The following is a 26,268-nucleotide window of genomic DNA, read 5'->3' on the forward strand; positions in this document are numbered from 1 at the left end:
TCCACCCCTCCCTTCACTCTCCCTTCACCATTCAACATCCAACTCCCTGCCACATCGATCCTTTCTCCGTCCCCGTTCGACTTCCTCTTTGACTCGATCCCTGTAAATGGAGATGCCGGTAGAAGTGGCCGAGGAGAATCCTCAGGAGGTCGAGGCAGAGCCTGGACACGTGGACTCGGGTTCCACTTCCTCTGAATCGACTCTTCCCGCAGACTGTCCCGCCGATGAAGGGCCCGAGACGCGGCCATCCCTCGTACTCGAGCGGTTCCCGTTCCGGGCTCCGGGAGAGCACCCTTTCTCCCGACGGGGTCGGATCCTCGTGAGCGGTCTCGGCACCGGGGTCACCGAGGAGTCTTTACGGTTCTTGTTTAAGAAGTACGGGAGGCTCAGCGAGGCTTTCGTGAACGCGCAGCGAGGATGCGGCCTTATCCGCCTGGTGAGGACTCGGGGTGCACCAGGTCATCAGTCTTCATTACTTTCTAATACTAATTAGTGGACCTACGGTTTGTGTTAATTTCACAGGACAGCACATGGCAACATTCCATTTATTTATTTATTCTTCTTCTTCCTCCTCTGCCTCTTCTTCTTCTTCTTCTTCTTCCCATAATGACACTGGCTCTCTTGGAGCATCACAAGTTCATGGCTGTATGAACATTATGTACGTGCTCGGGAAGTAGATCTATTTTAAGTTTGTTTTAATTGATTCCAACGAGTGCGTGCCCGCACGTGCAAAAAAAAGAAAAGAAAAGAAAAAAGAATTGTGATGTCATAGCACGTATCCTGTCATTGGTTTGGTAAATAAATGGCCATAACTTGGGAACCACTTGTCCGATTAATATCAATCCTTGAAAAGGCACATACTCAGGGCCCCAGCAATATAGCTGGCAAGTTTCAATTAGATCGAACCAGTGGTTGTCGAGAAACAGCGGTCACGGACAGACAGACAGACAGACAGACAGACAGACAAACACACAGAGATTGCTGGAATTGTAGATAGATGAAGAGGAATCGTACATGATGCTGGTACCTGGTACCTGGTTCCAATCACGGAGGGTCTGCGGAAAGGATTCCGGGTGTTGGATGTCCTCTTGGGGAAAAGCGTTGATATTCTCGAGTTCTTACGTCACCTCGTTGGAAATACTTCAACTTGTTGATCTTGTACAGATTATTCATCCTTCCAGGCTTCTCTGTGTGACGTCACTCAGCATTTTGTGCACATCCTAGCGTCCCATCACCATAGTTACAACAGACTAATCTATCAGTCCTTCTCTGGACTTGTCCGAGTTGATGTATGTCCTTTGGAGATATGGATCTCATGCTACTGATACGTTCTCTAACACAGATCAGAAGACCATAGCGTATTGCACAGCCACCTTTACCTTCGGGCCGCAATCCTCTAAATTCCTTCTGAGAAACACGAGAGTACTGTTGCCTTGCCAGTGACCATGTCAACGTGTTTAGACCACCTCGTATTACCAAGGTATTTACAGTTTTCAGTGTTCTGATGGGTCTGGTTTAGCAGGGAGTATTCGATTCCATGTGTCTCCTTGGATCCTTAAGACAGGGCATTTCCACTTCCATGGGTTAAGCTCCATCTTCCACCTTTTTCCCCACTGCTCAATCATCTCCAAGATGAGATGATTTGCTCAGGGTGCTGGCGATAGCTCACCTCCTCTTCGTGAAGGACACTGAGGGATCTTTAAAGGGAACCAAAACAATCAGACCACCTCAACGCTAATCTATCCCTTAATACCCTAGAAAATAGATATGATGCGTCCTTTTTCCATCACGGTACGATTTGACTCAAATGGCGAATAATTTTCGAATTTCTACAAATATGCCGAGTGGATGCGTCCTTGGTGGTTGTATAGTCATACAAACCAAGATGGTTTAATGCTACACCAATGGCCGAAAGACCATAAGTTAGGTGGAAATTGAACGAGGTTTGTCCGAAATACCCGAGTGTGGATCGGGCTGACAAAGTATTCGCTTTTGTGCTCGGAACATATTACACAACACTGTTATGAAACAACAGAGATGAATAGATCTGGTGGTTATCCGCCAAGATTGAGAGAGGATGCCATCCTCACGATTAAGCGGAAGAAACAGACGTTGCTCAAAACTGTAACACTATCTCTACCCAGCTACCACACATGTACATGGGTGATTTAAGCAGTGAATCAAGCATTGATTTATACTGGAGAGATATTATGTATGTATCATCATCTACTCTTTCGAGAGGATTTCACCTAGGATGCTAAAACTTTCAGGGTCTTCCCCCCCCTCCCCATTCATCCTCAGTCCCTAGCATGACTCCCCCCTCAACAATCTCCTATCAACAATACCCACCACCATCCCATACTCCACCTCCAAAATCTCCCCACAATCCCCCATTAACCATCACCCCCACAATACACACCACCACCACACACCCCCTCCCCACGAGCACCACTCTCCCCTCCAATGGGGCAGGACATCGACACCTCACAGACATGACGGTGGGACACGGCATGGACACAAATGGTGTCGGGGGGGGGGGGAAAGTACGAAACGGGACGATCTCATAACAAACAAGACACCCGGTCAGCCAGCGACGGTGGGACAAAGCATTCGTCACCCATTTTATCTGTGGTGTTCGAGTGTGCCTTGGTGGTGTCAGTTGTCGTGTGATGATGGGTATTTCTGCTCGAGTAAGATATAAAACGATTTATCAATTAATACAAATCTCTGCTAAACCGTCAATTGAATGGATAAACAAAACCTACCAATCTGTGCCCGGCGTTTATATTATATCTTCAGTTACACCTCTGCCATCTTTGTCTGAATTGCTCGCACAAGGCTCGAAACAATATGGCTGCATAATTCCCCCGAAAGCATTTCCATCACTAATTTTGCCTCCAATAGTGTTTTTTCAAAATCCCACCGATCAGTTTCAACATTCTGAGAACCTCCAGAGTTGCTTATGACGGTGGAATCGGTGTCGGAATCTGAGGTGTACCGTTTCTCTATATAAAGCCGCCATTTAGATCAAGGTCTGTTCATAGTGTGACGTCACTGGTGAAATCGAAAATTGTCACTTTCGGGCTTTTTTTTTTTTGACACTTTGTGATTGGCAAAAAAAATTCAATATTTTTTTTTTCCTTTCAAATTTAACCATGATCAATGATTCTCAATGGTTTTCAGAAAAAAACAACAAATTGCGTTTGGTTTCCCCTTTAACGTCCACCAACTAATGCCGGCAGAGGGGACGCCCGGTTGATTGTCCGTCCGAAGGACGTCACATGCAGTACACTGATGAATCACCCTGCTTGAAACACCAGGATGACAGTTTACAGCTGGATTTGGATTTGAACCCAGGCTGGATGGCTCAGAGGCGAGTGTGTGTGTGCGTACCTCTCAGCCATCCAGCCAACCTTAAAACTGTACACAATATTCCAGGTGATTTTTTTTTTTCCCACTACATTCCTGTACGGTGTTAATACTATGTCTTTTGATTTATAATTTAACCCCCTGCAGATACGACCGAAAAGCCCATTAGTTTTACCTGTAACTTCTAGAGAAGAGGACATCGTGAAGAAAGCAGGCAGCAAAAGACTGACATGCCTGGTGTTGTTTAATGATTAGGGTGGTGGGCTTGGGATCCTAGGATCCTGAGTTCAAATCCCACTCGGCTGTTGAATTAATACCAGGTGGGGTTGACTCTGCTTGTCATCCTTCTGAGGTCTGCAAAATGAGTGCCAGCTTGCTGGTATCCTGTGTCGGAGTGACAACCCGTCCAGGATTGTGCCCAAAAGCCAAGGAGACTGCTTAGGCAGCACCAATGCTCTGCACAGAGTATGGTCCCAATGGATGAATGGAAAAGACTTGACAGTAAAAGACGAAAGGCCAAAAACCTCTTTGTGTTGTGGGCACTAAGAGCCTGAATCATTCCATGAGATAGATACTCAGAGATTTAGACTCCATCCTCTCAATATGTAACCATGGGACAACGCAGCACGATCCTGCATTGGACAGCAGTACTCAATGGAACTCAACCAACTGATGCTTTTCCTACATTTGTTTAAAGATCCTTTACTGTGTAAATCTTACTTTGTTTTTTTTTTCTCTCTTTTACTCCCACACAGTTCTCTTCTTTCAAGAAGATGCCAAAATATTTCGACATCTTCACTTTGCTTCTCCCTCTCCCTCTTCCTCTTCCTGTCCCTCTCCCCTCCCTCCCCCCATTCAGGAAAGCCGTGCCCTGGGCGAGATCGCGAGAGCAGAGCTGGACGGACGTCCATTAAAATCAATTATCTCGACGTATTCCTCATCATCAGATTCAGAATCTGGTTCCATGGACGGGACAGACTACGACAATGAGTCCAAAACTCTCCAACTGCGCTTCGCACCACATGGAGCGGCTCTTGCTGTAGCTAATCTCTCTCCATGTGTCTCCAACGAACTCCTCGAGCAAGCCTTTATGTGTTTTGGTCCCGTGGAGAGAGCTGTGGTGATTGCCGACTCACAGGGCCGTTCAACTGGACGTGGCCGCATTGAGTTTGCTTCAACCGCGGATGCACGTGAAGCTCTAAGATTTTGCCACCAAGGGGTCTACTTGCTAACGGCGTGAGTGAAATACATCTCTTGCCTTTCTTTACTGCCCCCCAGTTACCTTCCTGTTTGAAGCCCACTTCATGCTCTGCCAACTGCCCTGTGAAGGTGCAATGAAAACATGATGCTTTTTCAGCTTTGGCAATGCTGTGTATCTTTATGTAATCAGAACATATGTTGATCTGTTGTTGTGTTTCTCTTTCACTCTGCATCTCACTGTTTTTATCCATCTGACTTAATTTTTTTTTCTTCTGGTGTTCTCATCTGAGTTGACTTGGTTGGCGTTCCCTCGAGTCCAAGAAAATGGAAAGGAAAAACTAATGCATTTGTTTTCTCTCGCAATCGATACCTCCTGCCACACCAGTTGCCTTCGTCCTATCATTGTTGAGCCAATTCAGCACTACGACGATGAGGATGGAATTCCAGAGTCGCGCATCACGCGTTCCATTCAGTTCTACAGGTACCTTGCCCCATACATGGCTCCATTCCAGACGCATTGCATCTTGCTGGAGCCACCCTGGATGCTAAATTTCCCTTTCGGTTATCCTCCATTCTGATTTAGGGAGCGGGGTAAGGCACCGCGGTTTGCAGAGCCAGGCACACTGGAGTTTGAGTATGCCACACGCTGGAAGGCCTTGGATGCCATGGAAGCCCACCATAAGCAGGAGTTACTCCAGCGGTTGCAGGAAGCCCGTGGGAGGCTGGAGGCCGAGATGGAGGCGGCTTACCACGAGAGGCAGACTGCCCTCCATCATTTGGGTGAGTGAAAGGGGGGCACGACGGCAGACTGGAGAGGTGCATGATGGTGGTCGATTGCTCGGAACCGAGGTCGGTAGACAGAGAGCAGAAAGCAAAGCTCCATTTGTCTCATGCTCGCGTGCTGGTTGGTGCTTGACGTACTTGTGAACCGCTTTACCCTTTGCCTTGCTCTGTAGAGGTGTCACAAAGTCAAGAAGTTCGAGAGTCGGGAGTAATGGTTCAGCAGGAGGCGAGGTTTGTATTTTCCTTTTGTCGCACTTCACTTTGCAAATCTGGCTTATCTCCCTCATCCAACCTCATCACGTTTCACCTTTCAAATCACATTGGATGGCACACAAAACTGCAATTGAGTAATGATCGCCCCATGACACAAGGGGTGACCATTAATTGCCTCAGAGCCGCAAAATGTCGAAATTGATGAAAATGTTTATTATCTGTGCTGTTGTTTTGTTTTTTCAGTGTTTTGTAAATTGCACAGACTCTCATCCCAATCGGGCATGAACAGAGGAGTGAGATAACATTTTTACTCTGTCTGCTTGTCTGACAGTCAAACAAAATTGAAAATCATTCCAAATAGGAAACTTACTGTTTTTTAAAGATGCCATAAAGGACACAAAGAACAGGCACAAAGAACTAAAGTAACGTGTTAATTAAGGTGGTGTAAAAGACGGTGCCTCAATGGCGGTAAACTTTGGATAAAGTTTTTTTTTTATATTTATTTATTTTTTTTTCTTCAACTTTAAACATTTACTTGAACACTATAGAACATGAATCAACTTTTTGGCACTTTCAAAAACCTTTCGTTTAGCAGTACAGTACTTGGGACAAAATATGACGGGACTTTACGTCATCTCAACCAATCAAATTTGCCGCTCGCAGACCCTTCCCATCAAATAACTGACCAAATACAGAGTTATGAGGGGGAACATGGATAGGATTTGGGTTTTGGCTGCTACTCCTTTATCCTTAAAGCCATCCAGGCACAGCCAGGTGAATCTTAGAAAAACGATATGCATGATTCACCCCTCCATAGACAAAGAAAAGGAGAGATGGAAGAGAGGAAGAGACACACACACACACACACACACACACACACACACACACACACACACACACACACACACACACACACACACACACACACACACACACACAACGTGCGGGGCGTTAGTCATTTGAGGACCCATGCAAAACGAAATAATGGCCTAGGGGGGCACCTGTGAGCCCTGTCAATCTGTCATCATACTAAAATATGCAATTTGTCTGGCGTCGATGTATCCAGTTGTTACTTCTACAATCTCAACTCACTAAACTTGCCAAGGGGACCACGGGTCATGTGGCAAAGGTTGTAGCGACTTCATTTGCCCCCTTCCCCCTCATAAGGAGTTCCAAAAGTGGGGTGAGATGCAAATTATCTTCGTAAATGTGTACCATGTAACGCCGCTCCAGGTCGTAGTGGGAGAGGGTGTCACAAGTGATGTTTTAGGACCCTCAATTCCATCACAAGTAACAGTTCTCCATGTTATTTTCACTCACTCAGCCTATGTTGCTTTAGACTCGAATGCAAGAAATCCGGAGGAATTCTCATGTTTTATTGCCTTTTTCTGCCTTGGAAAAAAAACAAAACAAATAGCATGAAAACTTCTTCTTCTTCTTCTTTCGGCTGCTCCCGTTAGGGGTCGCCACAGCTGATCATCCGTATGATCCGCATAGTGATTTGGCACATGTTTTACGCCGGATTCCCTTCCTGACGCAACCCTGGTCGCCTCTTACGACACGGGGATATGGTACACCTATTTTAACCAGGGTATACACCGGCCCAGCATACTGGTACTCATTTCGCCGACCTCGGAAGGATGACAGGCTGAGTCAACCCCCTGGTGTATTAATTCAGTGGCCCAACGGGGCTTGAACTCAGGACCTTTTGGATCCCAAGCCGCTGCCCGAACCACTGCGCCAACACCAGGCTTAAAACAAATAGCATGTAAACATACATATACATATATATACATATATATACATATATATATATGTATATATATATGTATATATGGCAGCTTGAGCGTCATTCCACCTTATTGTGGCGTTTTCGCAAGGCTGCTTCAAATGACAAAACTTAGAACAATAATAATAGTGTTGTGGTTTCGCCGGTGCGTCGCCACGAGCAAGACCACCAGATGGAGCAGTGGAGTCGTCTCGGCTCGATCGCCCGGAATCCAGTTGTAGCTTCTGGACAACTCCGGAACCCTCCTTCGGGGCCTTAACGCACCATAAACGGTCAATATTCTGTCCGCGCGGTACAGGGTCAATCGCCGAATGTCGATATACCTAATTATCTGCGCAGACAGAAATTCCGAGAATTTATACCTCGACTGAACTCGTACGGAAGCGAGCCCCTTAAGCGCGCTCGTTCCGCGTGTGTTGCCGAGCGGTTTTATTGCCGAGTTCCGTCGGCCCGACTATCACGTTACCCTGGCAATGGCCAGCTAATCCCTCACACGCACGACACAACCAGTCAATGGCAGAAATGGACACGACGAGCTGAGTACATTCAACAATAGGATATTTATTACAAGCAATGGGGGAATTGCTAGGGAGCACGTAAGGGAAGATTTAAACCGATTATTAGAAGAAACGTATGTACAGCACGGCACTTATGCAATTCACTACTTGCCAGACTGGCGCCACAAACAGACACACGCACACCCAGACAGAATGATTGGACCCTGGGGGTCTTTATTGTGGCTCTTCAGCCGAAGAGGACAGTCCGGCTGTGAGCCAGGGGCGGCAGGCTACCTGGACGTCCCCTTCTCTTGGGACTCTGGGTGGCGTCGTCGAACCAGCCAGTTGGAGCCTCCAGCGACGACAGGAAAAGCTCAGTTGCCGGGGCGAGGTCGATGATAGCGAGAAGATTTTCAAAGTGGGGAGATGGGTCGAGGTTGATGCCCAGAGCAGAGAGAGAGAGAGATCGAAAAAACCTCTCAGAAACCGAACTTTGTAGGCCCCTCCCCCGTCCAACGACCTTTGGCGCATGCGCCCTCGTCATCCCTCCCATTGGACAGGAAACATCGTGCGACTCCTTGTCCGCTTCCCATTGCACAGGCGCGCGGTGGGCGAGGCGCTCCCATCCCTCTGGGCGGAGTCTCCAGCAGGGGCGTTTGGTGGCTCCGCCGACCACTTCACCTCAGACTGCGTGCTCAATGGCCATTATCTTGGATCGGAAGCAGAGCATGGAAGACGCCTGCTCTCTGCCGATTGGCCACGGAGGGACGGCATGTCTGTATTAGACTCCGCCCACGCATGTGCCTGGAGAACGTCGAAGTGCCAGTTACATGCCAAATGCGAGAATGGTGCCGTCGTAGTATTTATTGTAGTTCTAAAACAATCGTAGCGCATCTACACTTATTCACCCATTAGACAAGGGAAAGGAGCTATCTATAAAACACGTACTTACCGATATAACTAAGCTAAAGGTCCCTGTATGTTGTTCTGCGAATTTCCACCACCGCAACAATAGTAATAGCATAATAATAATAGTAACATCATTGCAAAATAATAATATTAACAATAATAATACTACAATAATTGGAAATAATAAAAATGAGAAAAACGTGATTTCCCCATTGTAACCCCAATCAATGGGGTCTCGTAACCCCATTGATTAATTGATTCATTTCATGATGGTGCTTTATTTCCTTGAGGTGGAGCATTACTTTTGCACTGTGTTCATCACCACACACAAGTTAATATGGTTTGTTGGCAAAAGGAAACCCCACCCTTGGGGGCCCTGTTACGGTGTTAAACACCGACTCCAACTACTTTGGAATGGGAAACCAACCAACACGTTTTTTGCGTGACTTGCACATCATCAAAAACATGGCACCGCTCTCCTTGCCGTCAAGCAGCCCCCCCCCCACCCCTCACTTACGGCAACATAAAACTCTCCAGTTAAACATGATGCACGCGCGTCACCAACCGGAACAAAAGCACATGACTGACCATAACATTCCCCCCCCCTTTTTTTCTTCTCCGCACAGCGTTTAGGTGTGGAAAGAGGTTACAAAGTCCTGCAGGTAGCACGGACTCTATCGAACCCGTGTGAGCCGTGCTGCAGGCACAACAGGTTCAGGGCCCCCTCCATTGGTCCCAACATCTGAACTGGAGGGCCAGAAAGCAGTTCCATGGTGACCAAAGGGGACTGGTTGAGGTTCTGGAGGTGGTACTTTGCGCAGCCTGCTGGCATGCCACCGGGACCCGTCCTGGAGCTGGAAAGTGGTTGGACCAAGCTGGCGATTAACACGTAGAGGGGAAGACCAGAAGGACTGGAGGTTGTCGCTACGGTGGGGCCGCTTAGACCTGAGCCAGTCCGAGACACGTATGCCAGGCGACCACTGTGTCGAACTGCTGCTTCATGCGGTGCTGGTGCTGACTGGCTGGTGCGAACATCAGGTGTGGGAAGCTGAGTTTTGGTGGACGTAGCCTATTCAGTGGCAGTTGCAGCTCCCACCCCAACATTAGCAGCGCTGGCGAGACTGCTGTGGTGGTGTGCTGGGTTGCTCTATAGTGCAGGAGGGTCTGGAGGAGAGCTGTCTGAAATGTGCAACCTTGGGCCAGGTGCGCTCGTATGTCATTTTGAGGGTTTGATTAAACCGCTCGAGCCCCCCCCCCTCCGCCCCTCCTTTGGGCTGTGGGTGATGACAGCTGTACAGATGTGCTTGATCCTCCTGTCACTGAGGAAGGTGGAGAAGTTGGCTGAGATGAACTGTGGCCCATAATCTGTAGTAATGATCTGAGGCAGCCCCAACGGAAGATGACAGTGTCAAGGATGTTGATTATGACCTGGGAGGTTACTGAGCCCACCGGGAAGACCTCGGGCCATTTGGAATGGAGATCATAGATGACAATGAGATAGCGCTGGTGGTGGGATACGCCATGGATTTCCCGACAGATATCCATCTGCAGGTGGTCCCAGGGTCTAGAAGGCCAGGTCAGCGATTGCAGAGGTCGTGGGGCAAGTTGGCTCGTTTTCCCACTGAGCAGAAAAGCTGCACAGTCCCTGACCATTACCTCCACGTTGTGGTCGATATCAGGCCACCACTCCAGGTCGTGGAAACGCTGCTTCACTCCGACGATATACAGATGTCCCTCGTGTGCAATAGCCAGCACTCGTGCATGCAGAGCATATGGTACGACTGTGCAGTGACCTCAAGCCACACAGGTGTTGTTCCAGCATGACAGCTCCTCATTGATCCTGGCAAATGGTGCTAGCTCATCAGGCACCCGGGTAGGCCAGGCTCCGGAACGAGGTGGATCGCGTCCGAGTTTGATTGCAGTGGAGAGATGCCGTTGGCCAAGAGGGGGAGCCCCACAAACTCAATCTCCGGCATGGTAACGTTGCGCTTCTTCTCGTTCAGCGTGAGGTTGTACTGGGCCAGCTTGCGGAACACTTGGCAGAGGAGCTCGTCATGGATGGAGGCGTTCGGGCCATGCACCACAATGTCGTCCTGGTAAATGGACACTCCTGGGATGTTGGCGAAGACGGATGAAATGATCTTCTGGAAACAGCTGGGCGCCGAGCTCAGACCGAAAGGCCTGTGGGTGCAGCGAAAAACGCCAGCGTGTGTGACGAAATTGGTGAAGCCTCTGCTGCTAGGGTGTAGGGGAACCTGGAGGAAGCAGTGTCGCAAGTCCAGTTAAATAAAGACCGTGGAGCCGTAGAAATTGGTGGTGAACTATGTTGTTAAAAGTGGATATTTACACAGGATGATGGCTGCGTTCACGACATGCAGATCCATGCAAATGCGGAGCCCCCCCCTCCCCCAACTTAATTTTTGCTGTTACCAGGCTGGAGATCCAGGCCAAGGCATTTTTGGGCTCAATAATCCCAGAATCCAGTGGGGCTTTCAGCTCGGCCGTCACTTCATCGTGCAGGGTGAGGGGAATACGGCACAGTGGCTGGATCACGAGGGTCACAGTGTGGTCCACTTTGGGCTGGTGAATGAAGGCGGAGAGGCAGCTCAGACCATTAAACAGTGCTGGCCATTGTGGCTGTTGGGGGGAAGCAACCTGCAGGATCTCCATACCGCAGTTGTTGGTCAAGGAGAAACCGAGCCCCATGAAGGGGTCGAGACTTGAGGTTGGCCCCCTTTCATCCGACGTGGAACGAGAAGGCTGACAGAGACCTGGTACCTGAACGCCCCGGCAGCTGCAAGGAACCCAGGACTTCAATTCTGGTCTGTCCATAACCATCCAGAGCGGTAGAGGGGTGCTGCAGTGATATGTTTGAAAATAACCACTTGTAGGTGTCTAAATTGAGCAGAGACACCTGAGCTCCAGCGTCCAGGAGCAAGGGCAGGCAGATATCCCCGAGGTACACAGCGCATGTCTTGAAGCCAATGGGGTTGGAAAGCACAGTGTGGATTGTGGCCGGCGGTGGATGTGGTTGCTGGGCAGGAAACCCTGCTGGAGCTGAGCAACACCACCTGGCAAAGTGGTTCGGCCTATTGTGCAGTTTCTGCAGGTTTGCCTCCGTACTAGGCTGTCAGGGGAGAGAGGAGAGGAGATTGGGAACACACTCTGTGCAGAGCATTGGTGTTGCTTAAGCAGTCTCCTTTGCTATTAGGCACAATCCTGGATGGGTCGCCACTCCGACACAGTATAACAGCAAGCTGGCACTCATTTTGCCGACCTCTGAAGGATGACAGGCCGAGTTAACCCCACCTAGTATTAATTCAACAGTTGAGCGGGATTTGAACTCGGGACCCTAGGATCCAAAGCCCGCCACCTGAACCATTAAGCCAATACCAGGCACAGTCAGGGTCTCTGGCCTAATGTCTGGTAGACCCACAGTTTCCACAGCGCTGCCTAAAACGAGCAGGCTGTTGCTGCGCTTGCTGAACAGGGAAGCAAGGGTCCGTGTCCTGTTGCGGTGAGGCAGGCTGGACTTTCTGCACTGCAGGTTCAGCAACTGTAGTAGGCGATGGAGCTTCGGCGATTTTAGCAGCACATGTTGCAGCAGACTCCACTAGGCACGCTAATTGAATGGCTTTCGAAGGAGATAGATCATCGGATACGAGCAACAGTCTCTCGCGCACTTGCACACTGGAGGTTTTTTTCGATAAGTAAATCCCGAATCATTTCGTCATGAAACGATCCGAATTTACAAGGCAGCGCCAATTCCTGTATTGCAGCCGTAAACTGTAAAATGGATTCCCCTGGTTGCTGGCTTCGCTGTAGGAAAGTGAACCGCTCGAGGAGAACACACTGGGCGGTGGTGAAATGTGCTTCGAGAGCAGCAGACAACCTCATTGTACGTGTCTGTCTGTCCTAATGTGGAGAAAAGGCGCTGTCCCTCTGTCCTGGGGCAATGTAACAGCAGAGCGCGTTTACGGGTGTCACTCGTCCTCCAGGCCGAGGGCGAGCAGATATGTCTGGAAGGATGAGATCCAGCGGTTCCATGGTACTGGCGGCTCGTCGGGCAGAGCCAGAAAGGCAGGCGGGGTTGAAAGCAAAATTTCCTCCATCCGCATCGTCAATGTTATGGTGTAAAAAACCGACTCCAACTACTTCGGAATGAGAAACCAACCAACACGTTTATTGCGTGACTTGCACATCATCAAAAACATGGTCACACTCTCCTAGCCGTCAAGCAGCCCCCCCCCCCCAACCCTCACTTTGGGAAACGTAAAACTCTCCATTTAAACGCGATGTACGCTCGTCACCAACTGGAACAAAAGCACGGAACTGAACATAACAAGCCCTTTTTGAAAGATTGTCAACCACGACCGGTCGTGCAGTGGGGGGCACCGGTTATCTCGGGGCCCCATGCAATTGCATGGGTTTCATGGCCCCAATGCTATTTCTGCACACGAATGCACGCACACGCACACGCACATGCACACACTTTAACCTATCTATTCATTATCCAGAAATACTTTATGGTTTCTCTTACCTTACCAGGTGTTAAACTTGCTATCACAGAAAGTACACAGGGGTCCACCGGCACACAAATCAACACACAGGGCCTCCATTTATCATGAACTTCCTGTTCCACAAAACACTTTCATGACGGACTTCCATTTGATTAAATAATTTATTAAATATTTATATCTTTAAATCATAGACTCCTATAGACAAAGACTGGAACCTCCCATGCTCGGGGTTTGTAACTTGAGTCTGAAGGATTAACTTGAGTCCGGGGCTAAAATGACTTTGAGAAGGGCTAGAGACACGATCTCGGGATCCATATAGGGGTTTTTGAGGACGGCGAGTTCAATGGTGTCATTTTTAACACCACCTGAGGTCATCTTCAAGGTCAAAAGGTCATATTTCAAGGTCAAATTCCTGAATTTTGGTATTTTTTGCCCGTTTTTGTGTCTAACTCATAAACGGTGAGAGATGGCTGATTGTAATAAGATGCAAGTTTGTTGAGCTGTCAAACTTTGATATTTATTTTCATATATCGTATTACATAAACATTATATGCATGTCACAACACTATGTCTATGTCTATCACTAGTTGGAGAGCTTTTCTTGCCTCCTGAGGCATCCCAAAGCTTTTTCTTTGTCACTTACATTGAGGACATGAGCTTTCAATAGAATGTTAGCTAAAGTAGTACATGCAGCATTACTACTAGCTAAAGGTGCATCTACAGAGGATAACAGGTCAGCAAAATGAAATTGGCAACGCATTTTAGTCTTGTCATACAAATTATAGGCATTATGTACAAAAATGACAGTTGCCATAGTCGGCACACTCAATCCACCTCTATTCAAATTATCTAGAAACTCAGATGACACCTCGTTACCATCTTCATCATCAATGATCTCCTCCATACTAGTGCTATCGCCATATTTATGAACAAGGTGTCCGGCCAAATAAACTACTTTATGCTTAAGGGCATCGTCAGACCCCAAGAGATCCTGAGTGTCTTGAGGAGCAATCTCGTCAATGAGTTCACTTTGCTCATCTGGATTTATGGAAGTTGTACAGTTCTTGTCGCAATCAATCACACGAGAACTAGATTCGGACATAATGTCATGCTTAATGAGTGTTTGCAAATTTACAATTTTAGCTGCAGCCATAATGTCAACTACGTCAATGTAGAAGTTTCCACGGCTTCTTTGCCTGGCTTGGCCGAAAACTTTTCCAAGGCTTCATCTGCAAATGTAGCAGGAAGAACGTAGTCAAAGTCTTTCTCTGCCAGAAGCAATTTGGCAGCATCCACATTATTACGTGTGGACACAGTGAAGGCTTCAGCAGTTTGCTGAGTTTGCTTTAGCTTACGAGCACCACCTCCTTGCCATGTGCAGGTAGATAGAATTTGGCAGGCCTGCTCCAGCTAGTGAAACTTGTACAGTCTGCTGTCCAAGGCTGTTTGGATTCGTTGCGCAGATCGATAGCTGAGAAACGGTCTTTCACGTTCATCATCTTGAACCACTCACTCATTATCTGGGTGAGGATGATTGCGCCTTCCCTGATGCCCAGTGAAATCTTGAAGGTCTTTAAAGCAGCAACAGTCTTGTCATTGAACACTTGGCATACCAATGGTACGCTCTGGCGTTGAAGGGGCTTGGGGAAAACAGCGGTGTGCGTCAGCTTGGTTAAGCGAATAGGAGTAGCCCGGTCGATCTCATAAACCTTCTGAATATCACTCCAGTAAGCTTTGTACTCATTACCATCTATGACAAATGAGAGTGTCTTGCCATCAACAGTAATCCAGTTGTTGCAAACATTTTTGAAGATGTGCACGTAGTCATACACTAAGAACATAGATTGCTCTTGAGTCGACAGCACTTGGCAACTTCCTGGTCCTCCAAGTTTTGAATAAACACTGCGGTTGGTATTGCAATTGTCACATATTAAAGAAATCACAGTACCGCCAGCACCAACTACAGCTGATGCAGCTTCGATAAGGAGTTCCTTCAGCTGATCGGCAGTTAGTTTTTTGCAGGGCAAAATGCGTAGAATATAGCGTGGACCACCGAAATGGCAGGCAACTTCAACAACCATCGCATGTGAAGGAACCATTTCGTGTTCACCACCCGCTGCTGCATTTTGAGCATATCCTACAACATGCCCTCCAGAAAATCGCAATGTCTCGACCAGCTTTACCTCATCAAACATTAAATTGACCAAACGCTGCTGTGGTTTAAGCTGGTCGAACAAGGTTTTGAGGTTGGAGTCCTGCTGACTACTAGCAAGCATCTGTTTTACCTTTTTTGTTGATGGTAGAATGATTAAGCCGGATCGACGAATCATTTTGTATGCACTGGGTGATATGTTGTGAAGCTGCATTGCGAAAATCATAGTATCAGTATCAAATCGGCGACGATCAAGAGGTTTGAACATAACATGCAGCTGCGACAGAAGGAAGGTGAAATGAGGAAGCTCGTGTGCCTCAGTCATCCAACAGAGCTGGCTTATTACAAGCTGAAGAATTTCCTTGCTTGTGCATTCATAGATGTTTACCTGGTCAGTTATGGATCTAATCTGGGACCATTTTGAGAGCAGGCTGTTCTTCTGCAAAGGAAAAAGTCGTTTGGGCACCTCAATGCCATCTTTCTCAACTTTATTCAAGAAAAGAAATCCAAAAGGTGAGTGAACTTGTTGGAAATGAAAGAACTGCTTGACAGTTTGTCCAGTAGCATCAGTTCTTGATAGGTAAAGGTTTTCCTGGTCTTTTATGATGTTAAAGCCAGGAAAATAGGAGCTGATTTTAGCACAGAAGTGGTCGAAATCTTGGATATTGTCTGCAGCCTCATCAGCTGCCTGCATCTTCTTAGCTCTTGATTCTGACGTAGAAGATGATGTTGGGCATGGGGCTGAGGTCACCTGCTTCAAAGCTGATTTCGGTCCTCCAGGAATTATTGATGGGGTTCTTTGGGTCGTTTGCCACCCCAAACTGACACCCAATCACAATTGAAATGTGTCTCACAAATATATATCTCCTTTAAGCACCCAGGCTCGTCGCTAAGGGGGGGGGGCATTTGGGTGTAATGCCCCCCCATGGCGCATCTGGTGCCCCCCCACTTGTACGCCACCTATTTATGCCCTGTTGTACTCTGTGAACAACTTAGTGTTTAAGGATGAGCGCCCACTGTGAACTTGCTGTTTAAGAGTTCACCTGTGTGAACTAAAACCCTTATTCCAGATGTTCAACATGGTGAATAATAAGGCCTTCTTGGATAAACTGTTCTTTAATAATTTCCTTCTTTGAATAAGAGTCAAGAGATAAGTGTGCGCTTCCCAGCTCATCTCCAAAAGCAATTGGCAAGACAATACAGTCCAAGACCACAAGATAAAATATAATAACGCAAGCACCAACGCCAGCAGCCAAGACCTCGTGTCAAATGTCGATGTTGTGGGTGGTTATATATATATATATATATATATATATATATATATATATATATATATATATATATATATATATATATATATATATATATATATATATATATATATATATATATATTGTGGATCATTTAGTTTTAAGGAATAGCTAATCAGCGTATTTGATATGGAGACCCTATTGAGCAGGTTACCTGATTGGTTGTAAGTTAGGTATAAATGTAATATCATCATAATATGATGAAGGAAAAGACATAAATTTACATAATTAAAGATGAAGTGCACGTGCACCACGTGACCTTCACAACCCGTCAACCCTCCATCTTACAAAAGTAATTTTATAATAAAAATTAAAAATATGTGTGTTTGCAATCGTGCTTACATTTGAAATGATGCATATAAAACCTGTTTTTGGTGCATGGATCATTTAATAAATAAAACTGTCAACCGTGAAATCTCGTGAGTCGCGAGATTAGTGACGCGAGTCGCGAGGGACGAATCACAGAGCACGAGCTCGCAGCAGGAGAAAAAGACGTGGATGATGGATCTACGAAAATGGCTCAGAAAAAGAAAAAATGTAACCGACGAAAATAAAGATGATGAAAGACATGTTGTGGGAGGAGTTGGAGGAGGAGGAGGAGGAAGAGACGATCATGTCGGAAATACCGACAGAAGCTGCCCAACCTGGCCAAGCCAGCAACGTCAGCCCTGCGGCTGTAGCCCCAGCGTAGACAGCAGAGTTTCCACGCTCGGCGGCGGCCTCGGGATCGGGTGTGACTGTCAAGCCACTTCCCATGATCTTGGAAGTGAGAGACCGAATCGAGTTGTTCTACAGCGGTACCCTTGCCATCTGTTGCAGAACAAGAGTCGCTCGTTTGTGTCCTCGTGGTACCAGACTAATGAATGGCTGGAATACAGTGTGCAGACAGATGCAGCATTCTGCTATCCATGTAGGAAGTTTAACACCGCACGTGGCCCAGTGGACTCTACTTTCACAGTGCGAGGCTACCGGAATTGGAAACATGCCGTTGAGAAAGGCAGGGGGTTTCACAAACACGCAACTTCAAAGGAACATTTAACTTGTGTTTTGAGGTGGAAGAATGAGAATGAGAATATATAGAATTATAGAATGAGAGGCGCATCGATTGTGGTAAGGAGATTTCCACACTCCTCAATGCTGACCAGCTAAATAGAAACCAGTACTATGTGTCTGCTCTTATAGATGTTGTGGGATTTCTCGCCGAAAATCAGATACCTTTTAGAGGGAGCCTTGATAATTTTGAGGATATGTCAGACGGGCACAGTGGGCTCTTCCTCTCGCTTTTAAACTACACACTCAAAAAAGACACCGAGCTCGCCGAAATAAGAAAGCATATCCCACGAAACGCAAGCTATACGAGTCCGGAAATGCAGAATGAACTGATCTGCACATTGAGTAATGTTGTGACTGATGCCATCGTGGAAGAAGTAGGCACATCGTGGTTTACTATCAAGGTGGATGGGACAAGGGACCCCACTGAATGTGAGAACATATCGATCATCATTCGCTTTGTATCGGCATCAAATGAAGCAACAGAGCGTCTACTCACAATAGCTACTGCCGACGCTGGAGATGCAAAAACATTGACAGACATAATAATTGCGGAGCTGATAAAAACAGGACTTGACACGTCAAAAATATGAAGTCAGGTGTACGACGGGGCTTCGGTAATGGCTGGGAAGCACGGTGGGGTGCAAAAGTTGTTGCAAGAGATATTGGAAAGAGAAATCCCCTATGTGCACTGCTTGAATCACCAACTCCATCTGGTAGTTATCCACGCACTGGCAGCAGAGAAAGCTGTCACTGATTTCCTCGAGGTTTGTTGTTGCCTGTACAAATTCTTCAGAAAGCCCACTGTTGCTGCACAGTATAAAGGTGAGCGGTTAAAACGACTTCTTGATCAAAGGTGGACGGGATATTCCCGACGTGTTTGTGATCATAGGATCTTTTAAGGATATCACATCCTGACTGTAGGAGATTGATGCAGAGCGCGCCTACGGTGCAGAGATGAGGATGGAGGCTATTGGGCTTTTGCGGGAAATCTCTGGGCCTACTTTCATGTTCATTGCTATCTTTGTACAAAAACTGCTGATGTTGTTAGATGGCCCTAACAGACTCTTGCAGGCAGAGGACATGGACTTGCTAACGGGGTTGGAACTGGTGGCGAGTGCTACAGAGTGCGTGAAGAAACTCCGCTCTGAGGATGAGTTCACTGATCTGTGGAACAAGGCCAACGATGCTCGCACTTCTACACCTGCACCACCAAAACGGAGACGCACAATGCATAAGAACTTAGAACAGTTTGTAGTTTTGGAGACTACAGGACAAAACAACGACAATGACAAGACGGAACTGCAGAGGGTTTTTTTACAGCGCAATTGACACTGTGCTTGGCGAGATCACTCAGCGCTTCAGTTAGCGCAACACACAACTCGCCCGTTCACTCGCTGCCTTGAATCCTGAAAATGGCACGTTTTTGGATCCCCACTTGCTCCAGCACATCATGACATTAACAAAGTCAAACATCAGTGAAACAGAGTGTGTGGTTGCAAAGCGGTTTATTCGCTCACAGACAGAAAAGCAGCCAAACGAGAGATGGACAACACAAAAACTCCTCTCAACATACCACAAAACGCTGGAAGCCATGCCAAGTGTCGTGACTGCTATGAGACTTGGACTAACACTTGGTGCGTCCACTGCCATGTGTGAAAACTCATTCTCAACATTGAGGAATGTCTTCACTGACCATCGACGGTCCATGCGCCATGCACGCAAGGCACAACTGGTACGGCTGGCCTTCGAGAGAGACCTCACACGTAAATGCCTGAATGAATGGAAGGAGAAGGTCCTCAGAAGATTCCACACCGAGACGAGTCGCCTGCAGCTCTTCTGACAGCGAGTACAGCGGTATAAAAACGATACGAGGAGTTCAGATTGTGTGTGTGACTGCTGGTGATGCGTGTGTGGTTGTGGTTGCAGTGTGGTTGTGGTCAGCACCCGCCGTGGTCGGCTGCTTTGTACTTCTGATGTTTAAGTTAAATGTTGTGTTTGGTGCTTTGCATATCCCATATCTAGTGCTTTGTACATAACCTTACCCCTGTGTAATTGACTGCTTTAAATGCGGACCTTGTGGTATCTTCAGGCTGGTCGTATTTGCTGTTGATAGTTCAACGTGATGATCACAGATCATAGCCTACTGTATCTTATTTCAAAGTGCACTGATTCTGGTGCCAACCTCCCCCGTTTAGTCATTGTATCTCTGGTATATTAATTTTCTTATGCCAATTCTTCACAACACCTTGTATAAGTTCACCTGAATTGGTGCCAATTGTCTAATCATTGAATATCTGCATTGTGAATGTGCCAGTTTGTTGTGGCTCTCCTGCATTCGAATAATTTTAGGCCAAAAACATCGGAACATATTAAATCTAGCTGAGATCAATTTGGTTAGTATGCGACGGCAACCTCAGTATAGATGTCAATGCTGCATGAATACAATAGTATACCGGGTTATCAAAAATATTAAATATAATAATTGTGCCCCCCCATCCAGTTCATATGCCCCCCTTAATAATGAGCCCTGGCTACGGGCCTGTAAGCACCTCAACCTTTCTTTCTCATTTGGCATTGCCAATATCCATCTCTCCCTCTCCTCAGGATCTTTTGGGAAGGATATGACCTTTACATAAGGCGTCCCATCATAGTTTCCTCTACAACCAAAGCAGCTGCAACGACGTGGCATATTGTCACCAAAGCAGGTGTCACCAAAACCCCAGAAACAACACAAAGATCCTGTGAGATCACCAGCTGGACAGTTTCTGAAAGAGAAACAAACAAAACATACATTAGTTAACGATGATAGAAATCAGCAAGTAGGTGCAGTAGGTGCACAATGTCATGTTTTGTCATAGACTTTACAAAAGTTTTCCTCTATGAGTTAGACACAAAAACGGGCAAAAAATACCAAAAATTCAGTAATTTGACCTTGAAATATGACCTTTTGACCTTGAAGATGACCTCAGGTGGTGTTGAAAATGACACTATTGAACTCGCCGTCCTCAAAAACCCCGACATGGATCCCGAGATCGTGTATCTAGCCCTTCCAGAAGTCATTTTAGCCCCGGACTCAAGAAAATCCTTCAGACTCAACTTACAAACCCCGAGATCGTGAGGCTCCAGTCCTTCTCTATAGGAGTCTATGCTTTAAAGATACATTTTAGAATTGAATTATTTCACACAACTTCTAATGCAACAGGAACCTGTTTACACAAAAACCCTGTCATTGCTGGGAGTATAACCCTGTCATTGCTGGAAGTATAACCCTGTCATTGCTGGGAGTATAACCCTGTCATTGCTGCGAGTATAACCCTGTCATTGCTGGGAGTATAACCCTGTCATTGCTGGGAGTATTACCCTGTCATTTCTGGGAGTATAACCCTGTCATTGCTGGGAGTATAACCCTGTCATTGCTGGAAGTATAACCCTGTCATTGCTGGGAGTATAACCCTGTCATTGCTGGGAGTATAACCCTGTCATTGCTGGGAGTATAAGCCTGTCATTGCTGGGAGTATAACCGTCATTGCTGGGAGTATAACCCTGTCATTGCTGGGAGTATAACCCTGTCATTGCTGGGAGTATAACCCTGTCATTGCTGGGAGTATAACCCTGTCATTGCTGGGAGTATAACCCTGTCATTGCTGGGAGTATAACCCTGTCATTGCTGGGAGTATAACCCTGTCATTGCTGGGAGTATAACCCTGTCATTGCTGGGAGTATAACCCTGTCATTGCTGGGAGTATAACCCTGTCATTGCTGGGAGTATAACCCTGTCATTGCTGGGAGTATAACCCTGTCATTGCTGGGAGTATAACCCTGTCATTGCTGGGAGTATAACCCTGTCATTGCTGGGAGTATAACCCTGTCATTGCTGGGAGTATAACCCTGTCATTGCTGGGAGTATAACCCTGTCATTGCTGGGAGTATAACCGTCATTGCTGGGAGTATAACCCTGTCATTGCTGGGAGTATAACCCTGTCATTGCTGGGAGTATAACCCTGTCATTGCTGGGAGTATAACCCTGTCATTGCTGGGAGTATTACCCTGTCATTGCTGGGAGTATAACCCTGTCATTGCTGGGAGTATAACCCTGTCATTGCTGGGAGTATAACCGTCATTGCTGGGAGTATAACCCTGTCATTGCTGGGAGTATAACCCTGTCATTGCTGGGAGTATAAACCTGTCATTGCTGGGAGTATAACCCTGTCATTGCTGGGAGTATAACCCTGTCATTGCTGGGAGTATAACCCTGTCATTGCTGGGAGTATAACCCTGTCATTGCTGGGAGTATAACCCTGTCATTGCTGGGAGTATAACCCTGTCATTGCTGGGAGTATAACCCTGTCATTGCTGGGAGTATTACCCTGTCATTGCTGGGAGTATAACCCTGTCATTGCTGGGAGTATAACCCTGTCATTGCTGGGAGTATAACCCTGTCATTGCTGGGAGTATAACCCTGTCATTGCTGGGAGTATAACCCTGTCATTGCTGGGAGTATAACCCTGTCATTGCTGGGAGTATAACCCTGTCATTGCTGGGAGTATAACCCTGTCATTGCTGGGAGTATAACCCTGTCATTGCTGGGAGTATTACCCTGTCATTGCTGGGAGTATAACCCTGTCATTGCTGGGAGTATAACCCTGTCATTGCTGGGAGTATAACCCTGTCATTGCTGGGAGTATAACCCTGTCATTGCTGGGAGTACAACCCTGTCATTGCTGGGAGTATAATCGTCATTGCTGGGAGTATAATCGTCATTGCTGGGAGTATAAGCCTGTCATTGCTGGGAGTATAAGCCTGTCATTGCTGGGAGTATAATCGTCATTGCTGGGAGTATAATCGTCATTGCTGGGAGTATAACCCTGTCATTGCTGGGAGTATAACCCTGTCATTGCTGGGAGTATAACCCTGTCATTGCTGGGAGTACAACCCTGTCATTGCTGGGAGTATAATCGTCATTGCTGGGAGTATAAGCCTGTCATTGCTGGGAGTATAACCCTGTCATTGCTGGGAGTACAACCCTGTCATTGCTGGGAGTATAAGCCTGTCATTGCTGGGAGTATAAGCCTGTCATTGCTGGGAGTATAAGCCTGTCATTGCTGGGAGTATAACCCTGTCATTGCTGGGAGTATAAGCCTGTCATTGCTGGGAGTATAAGCCTGTCATTGCTGGGAGTATAACCCTGTCATTGCTGGGAGTATAACCCTGTCATTGCTGGGAGTACAACCCTGTCATTGCTGGGAGTATAACCCTGTCATTGCTGGGAGTATAAGCCTGTCATTGCTGGGAGTATAACCCTGTCATTGCTGGGAGTATAAGCCTGTCATTGCTGGGAGTATAAGCCTGTCATTGCTGGGAGTATAACCCTGTCATTGCTGGGAGTATAAGCCTGTCATTGCTGGGAGTATAACCCTGTCATTGCTGGGAGTATAAGCCTGTCATTGCTGGGAGTATAAGCCTGTCATTGCTGGGAGTATAACCCTGTCATTGCTGGGAGTCTGACCATGACGAGTCCTCCACTGATTTGGACCTTGTTGATAAATTGTTCACAATACGTGGCGTGTTGTATTATTTTCAACCTCACCAAGTCGTGGGAGGATGAATATTCGATTGGTGCCGCATGTTAATACACGTCGTCTTGTGTTTTGCCTCTGCACAACCACAGGCAACAGGCACAGCCGGAGTTGGGGGGTTGGCCCGACCAGACAGCAACCAGCGTAGAGCCCTGCCACACTGCAAGCAACCGAAGGGCACAGGTTTGTGGCTTTGTCCTGATAGCGTAAGCAGAAGTAGTTTAATCAATGCTAACACAAGCATGGACATTTGATGGATTTATTTTTTCTACAAAAATGTCTCGCTCGCTTTACAGACGACTTCCTCTATCTCGGTAAGGCCTTAACCATATGTTTTTTTTGCCGTAACAGAGTCAATCGATTCTTAAAATAGTTGTGTGTAGTTAAGAAAATGTATCTGTCGGGCAAACAGAAGGCACATCCCACCAATGAATGTGTCCCTTCGACACAAGGATGGTGATGCGGTTACAGTTCAGACATCATGTACCTCGTCCTCACACCAGGAGCACGGTGTTCCTGAGAGCAGAGCCTCCAACTTCCTTTTAAGCACCAGGGCAACTGATTTTTGATAAGAACGATTTAAAAAAAAAAAGAAACAATTATATTATTGGTTGGACGTGCCTTCTTTTCCCCGAAAATCTGTCCGTCGTTGCACATGTGCTTTTATTTGTCGGCAAGGCCCTCGAGTATCGTGGAGGCGATAAATTTGCAACATCGACCCGATGCTGTGAACCCATCCGTCATAATTCCTCACTTTGAAAATGTTTTCATCCACAACTGAAACATTTTAGTTTTAAAATCAAGAAACGGGTCTATTCTAAAATGTAATCCCTTCCAGGCCTAAGGTAGGGTGTTGTTGGTAAAGTATGTGAGCTGGAGTATCACGTCTTGATTACAACTACGTGACGAGCCTCTCTGTGGTCTTCTCTCTTTTCCTCTCTCACTTTGACGACATTTGCCTCCTGAACGTGGGCCTACTACGAAGGCGGTTATTGAGGCTTACGTGTCTCAAGCGACTGCCGCCATTCACCCCCAGTCAGCGGTGGCACCCGGGCGACCAGGCGTTGTGCAAAGGGTGGCTGGGACTGCTGCCACGCAAAGGAGTCAGTACCATACCATGACTGCCTCGCAGCACCCTTACACGCAGTCCTTTTCCGCCGTCACTCCACGACAACCGTTATACTGCAGCCAGGAACAGGGTCAAGTCAGCAGGGGAGGTGAACATCTGGTGAGAGCCGGCGATCAATTAACACAGCAAGTCATACAACAACCTATCTCGCAACCTATCCACACCCAAAGCCTGGTGTATAGTGAACCTGATATGGTTCAGACTCACTTTGTCCAGTCCCATACGTCACAGCCAACCTACCCACAGTCTTTGACTCCTCAGCCCGTGTGTCACGCACCAAGTCCCTGCCCAACCGCTCAAGCACCTCCTATGGGTGATAAGAGCCTGACTTGCCGGCCGGCCTCACACCCCGGACCCTCGTTGGAGCCTGGATCCGATGCCCATTTCTGGCATGCTCCTGATCCTCATTCTGCCACACCTGGTCAACAGGGGGCAGGGTCTGAATCTGGGTTGTGGTCACACTATGGTGGGACATATGGTCCGGGGGATGGGGAAAGTGCCAGCAAGCTGAGGAGGTACTGAAGGCTTTGGATGAAATATGAGGTCATAACTGTGACTGTATAATCATGATTAGGTCAATAATAGACCTTTCTGTTTGTTTTTAATTACTTGCAAAATCAAAGATTTTTCAAGTACATTGATCAGTGGATTTTGTTATTCTGACTGTCTATCGCCTACAGGTCGCAATTGTAAACCGATCGTCGTGAAACTTTACCAAGTTATAGAGGTAGTTTCAACTGAGAAGTCTATTGATGTTGAGGTCAAAGATCATCTTGGGGTCACATTTCTAAAATCGTCATTTTTTCATCAGATTGACTTGAAATTTGAACAAGATTTGCATATTGCCTCACTGAATTGGGAAACCTACTGTTTTTGAGGTCAAAGGTCAACTCAAGGTCAAACCACTAAAATCATCAATTTCAATCTGAAAAATCATCAATTTTCATCCGATTGACCTGAGCTTTGATTAAGATTGTCAATTCTAATCTTGATGAAAGAGACAATTTGATGTATCCATGGCAACCTTTGTAGAGGGAAGGGGATGTTGCAAGTCTCGTTCTCTGCATGACGTCTTCTTCTTGTCTTATCGATTGTTTTGATTGCCCACTGGCATGCACTGTACCTGTACGAACTGGATTTCTCACTCTTTCCATCATCTGATTTGAAGTGAAGCGCCTGTCTGGAACTCACCAGATGTTTTCATCTGGAGCTTGTCATTGGATAAAATCGCAGGTGCTTTTCAGATGGGACGGCCATGAAACTATGATGACGATGACTACGACTGCGACAATGAAACAGCTCACTTATGATGGCCTTGGAACATCGCAATGAGTGTAAAAAGCAGAAAGAACACCCACTCTCTTCACTGAACAATATTATACATACATTTAAAAAAAAAAATTATTTTCTACCAAAAATCGTGATCATGGATGTACAATTGTCACCCCGTCCGTACTTATTGATGTTTGCCCGTGTATTTTTTTTTATTATTACACTTGGAGCCTCTCCATCACTCTTTTTTTTTTCTACAATCCTGAATCTGCCATTGCATCAGCTTAATATGCGACGGATTATATAATTACGACATCCTTCATCATGGTGCTTGTGGTTCATGTTGAGAACTCCAAAAATAATACCCGATGAGCCCAGCAATGGAAGTCATAGTTCTTCACAATTGTGCTTCCTTGTAGTCAAGACTGTGGCTTTTGCAGGGACCCGCATGACAGGTCGTTTGGTCGTAAGTCGTCGAGGTCTATTGTCAGCAACA

The 26,268-nt window shown here is 46.7% G+C and overlaps 1 protein-coding gene across 1 annotated transcript; it reads left to right on the forward strand.

The window, feature by feature from the left end:
• Positions 1-26,008, forward strand: PSPC1 (paraspeckle component 1). The gene is made up of 7 exons (XM_085857330.1): positions 1-436; positions 4,229-4,605; positions 4,955-5,050; positions 5,153-5,349; positions 5,526-5,583; positions 23,464-23,554; positions 24,357-26,008. Exons 1-7 carry the CDS (start codon positions 107-109, stop codon positions 25,020-25,022), a joined length of 1,815 nt encoding a protein of 604 aa, XP_085713456.1. The 5' UTR covers positions 1-106; the 3' UTR covers positions 25,023-26,008.
• Positions 26,009-26,268: the final 260 nt, after the last annotated feature.

This window comes from Eptatretus burgeri, chromosome 15 (assembly GCF_056783735.1).
Source record: "Eptatretus burgeri isolate ZD-2024b chromosome 15, Ebu_testis_v1, whole genome shotgun sequence".
NCBI classification, from domain to species: Eukaryota; Metazoa; Chordata; class Myxini; order Myxiniformes; family Myxinidae; genus Eptatretus; species Eptatretus burgeri.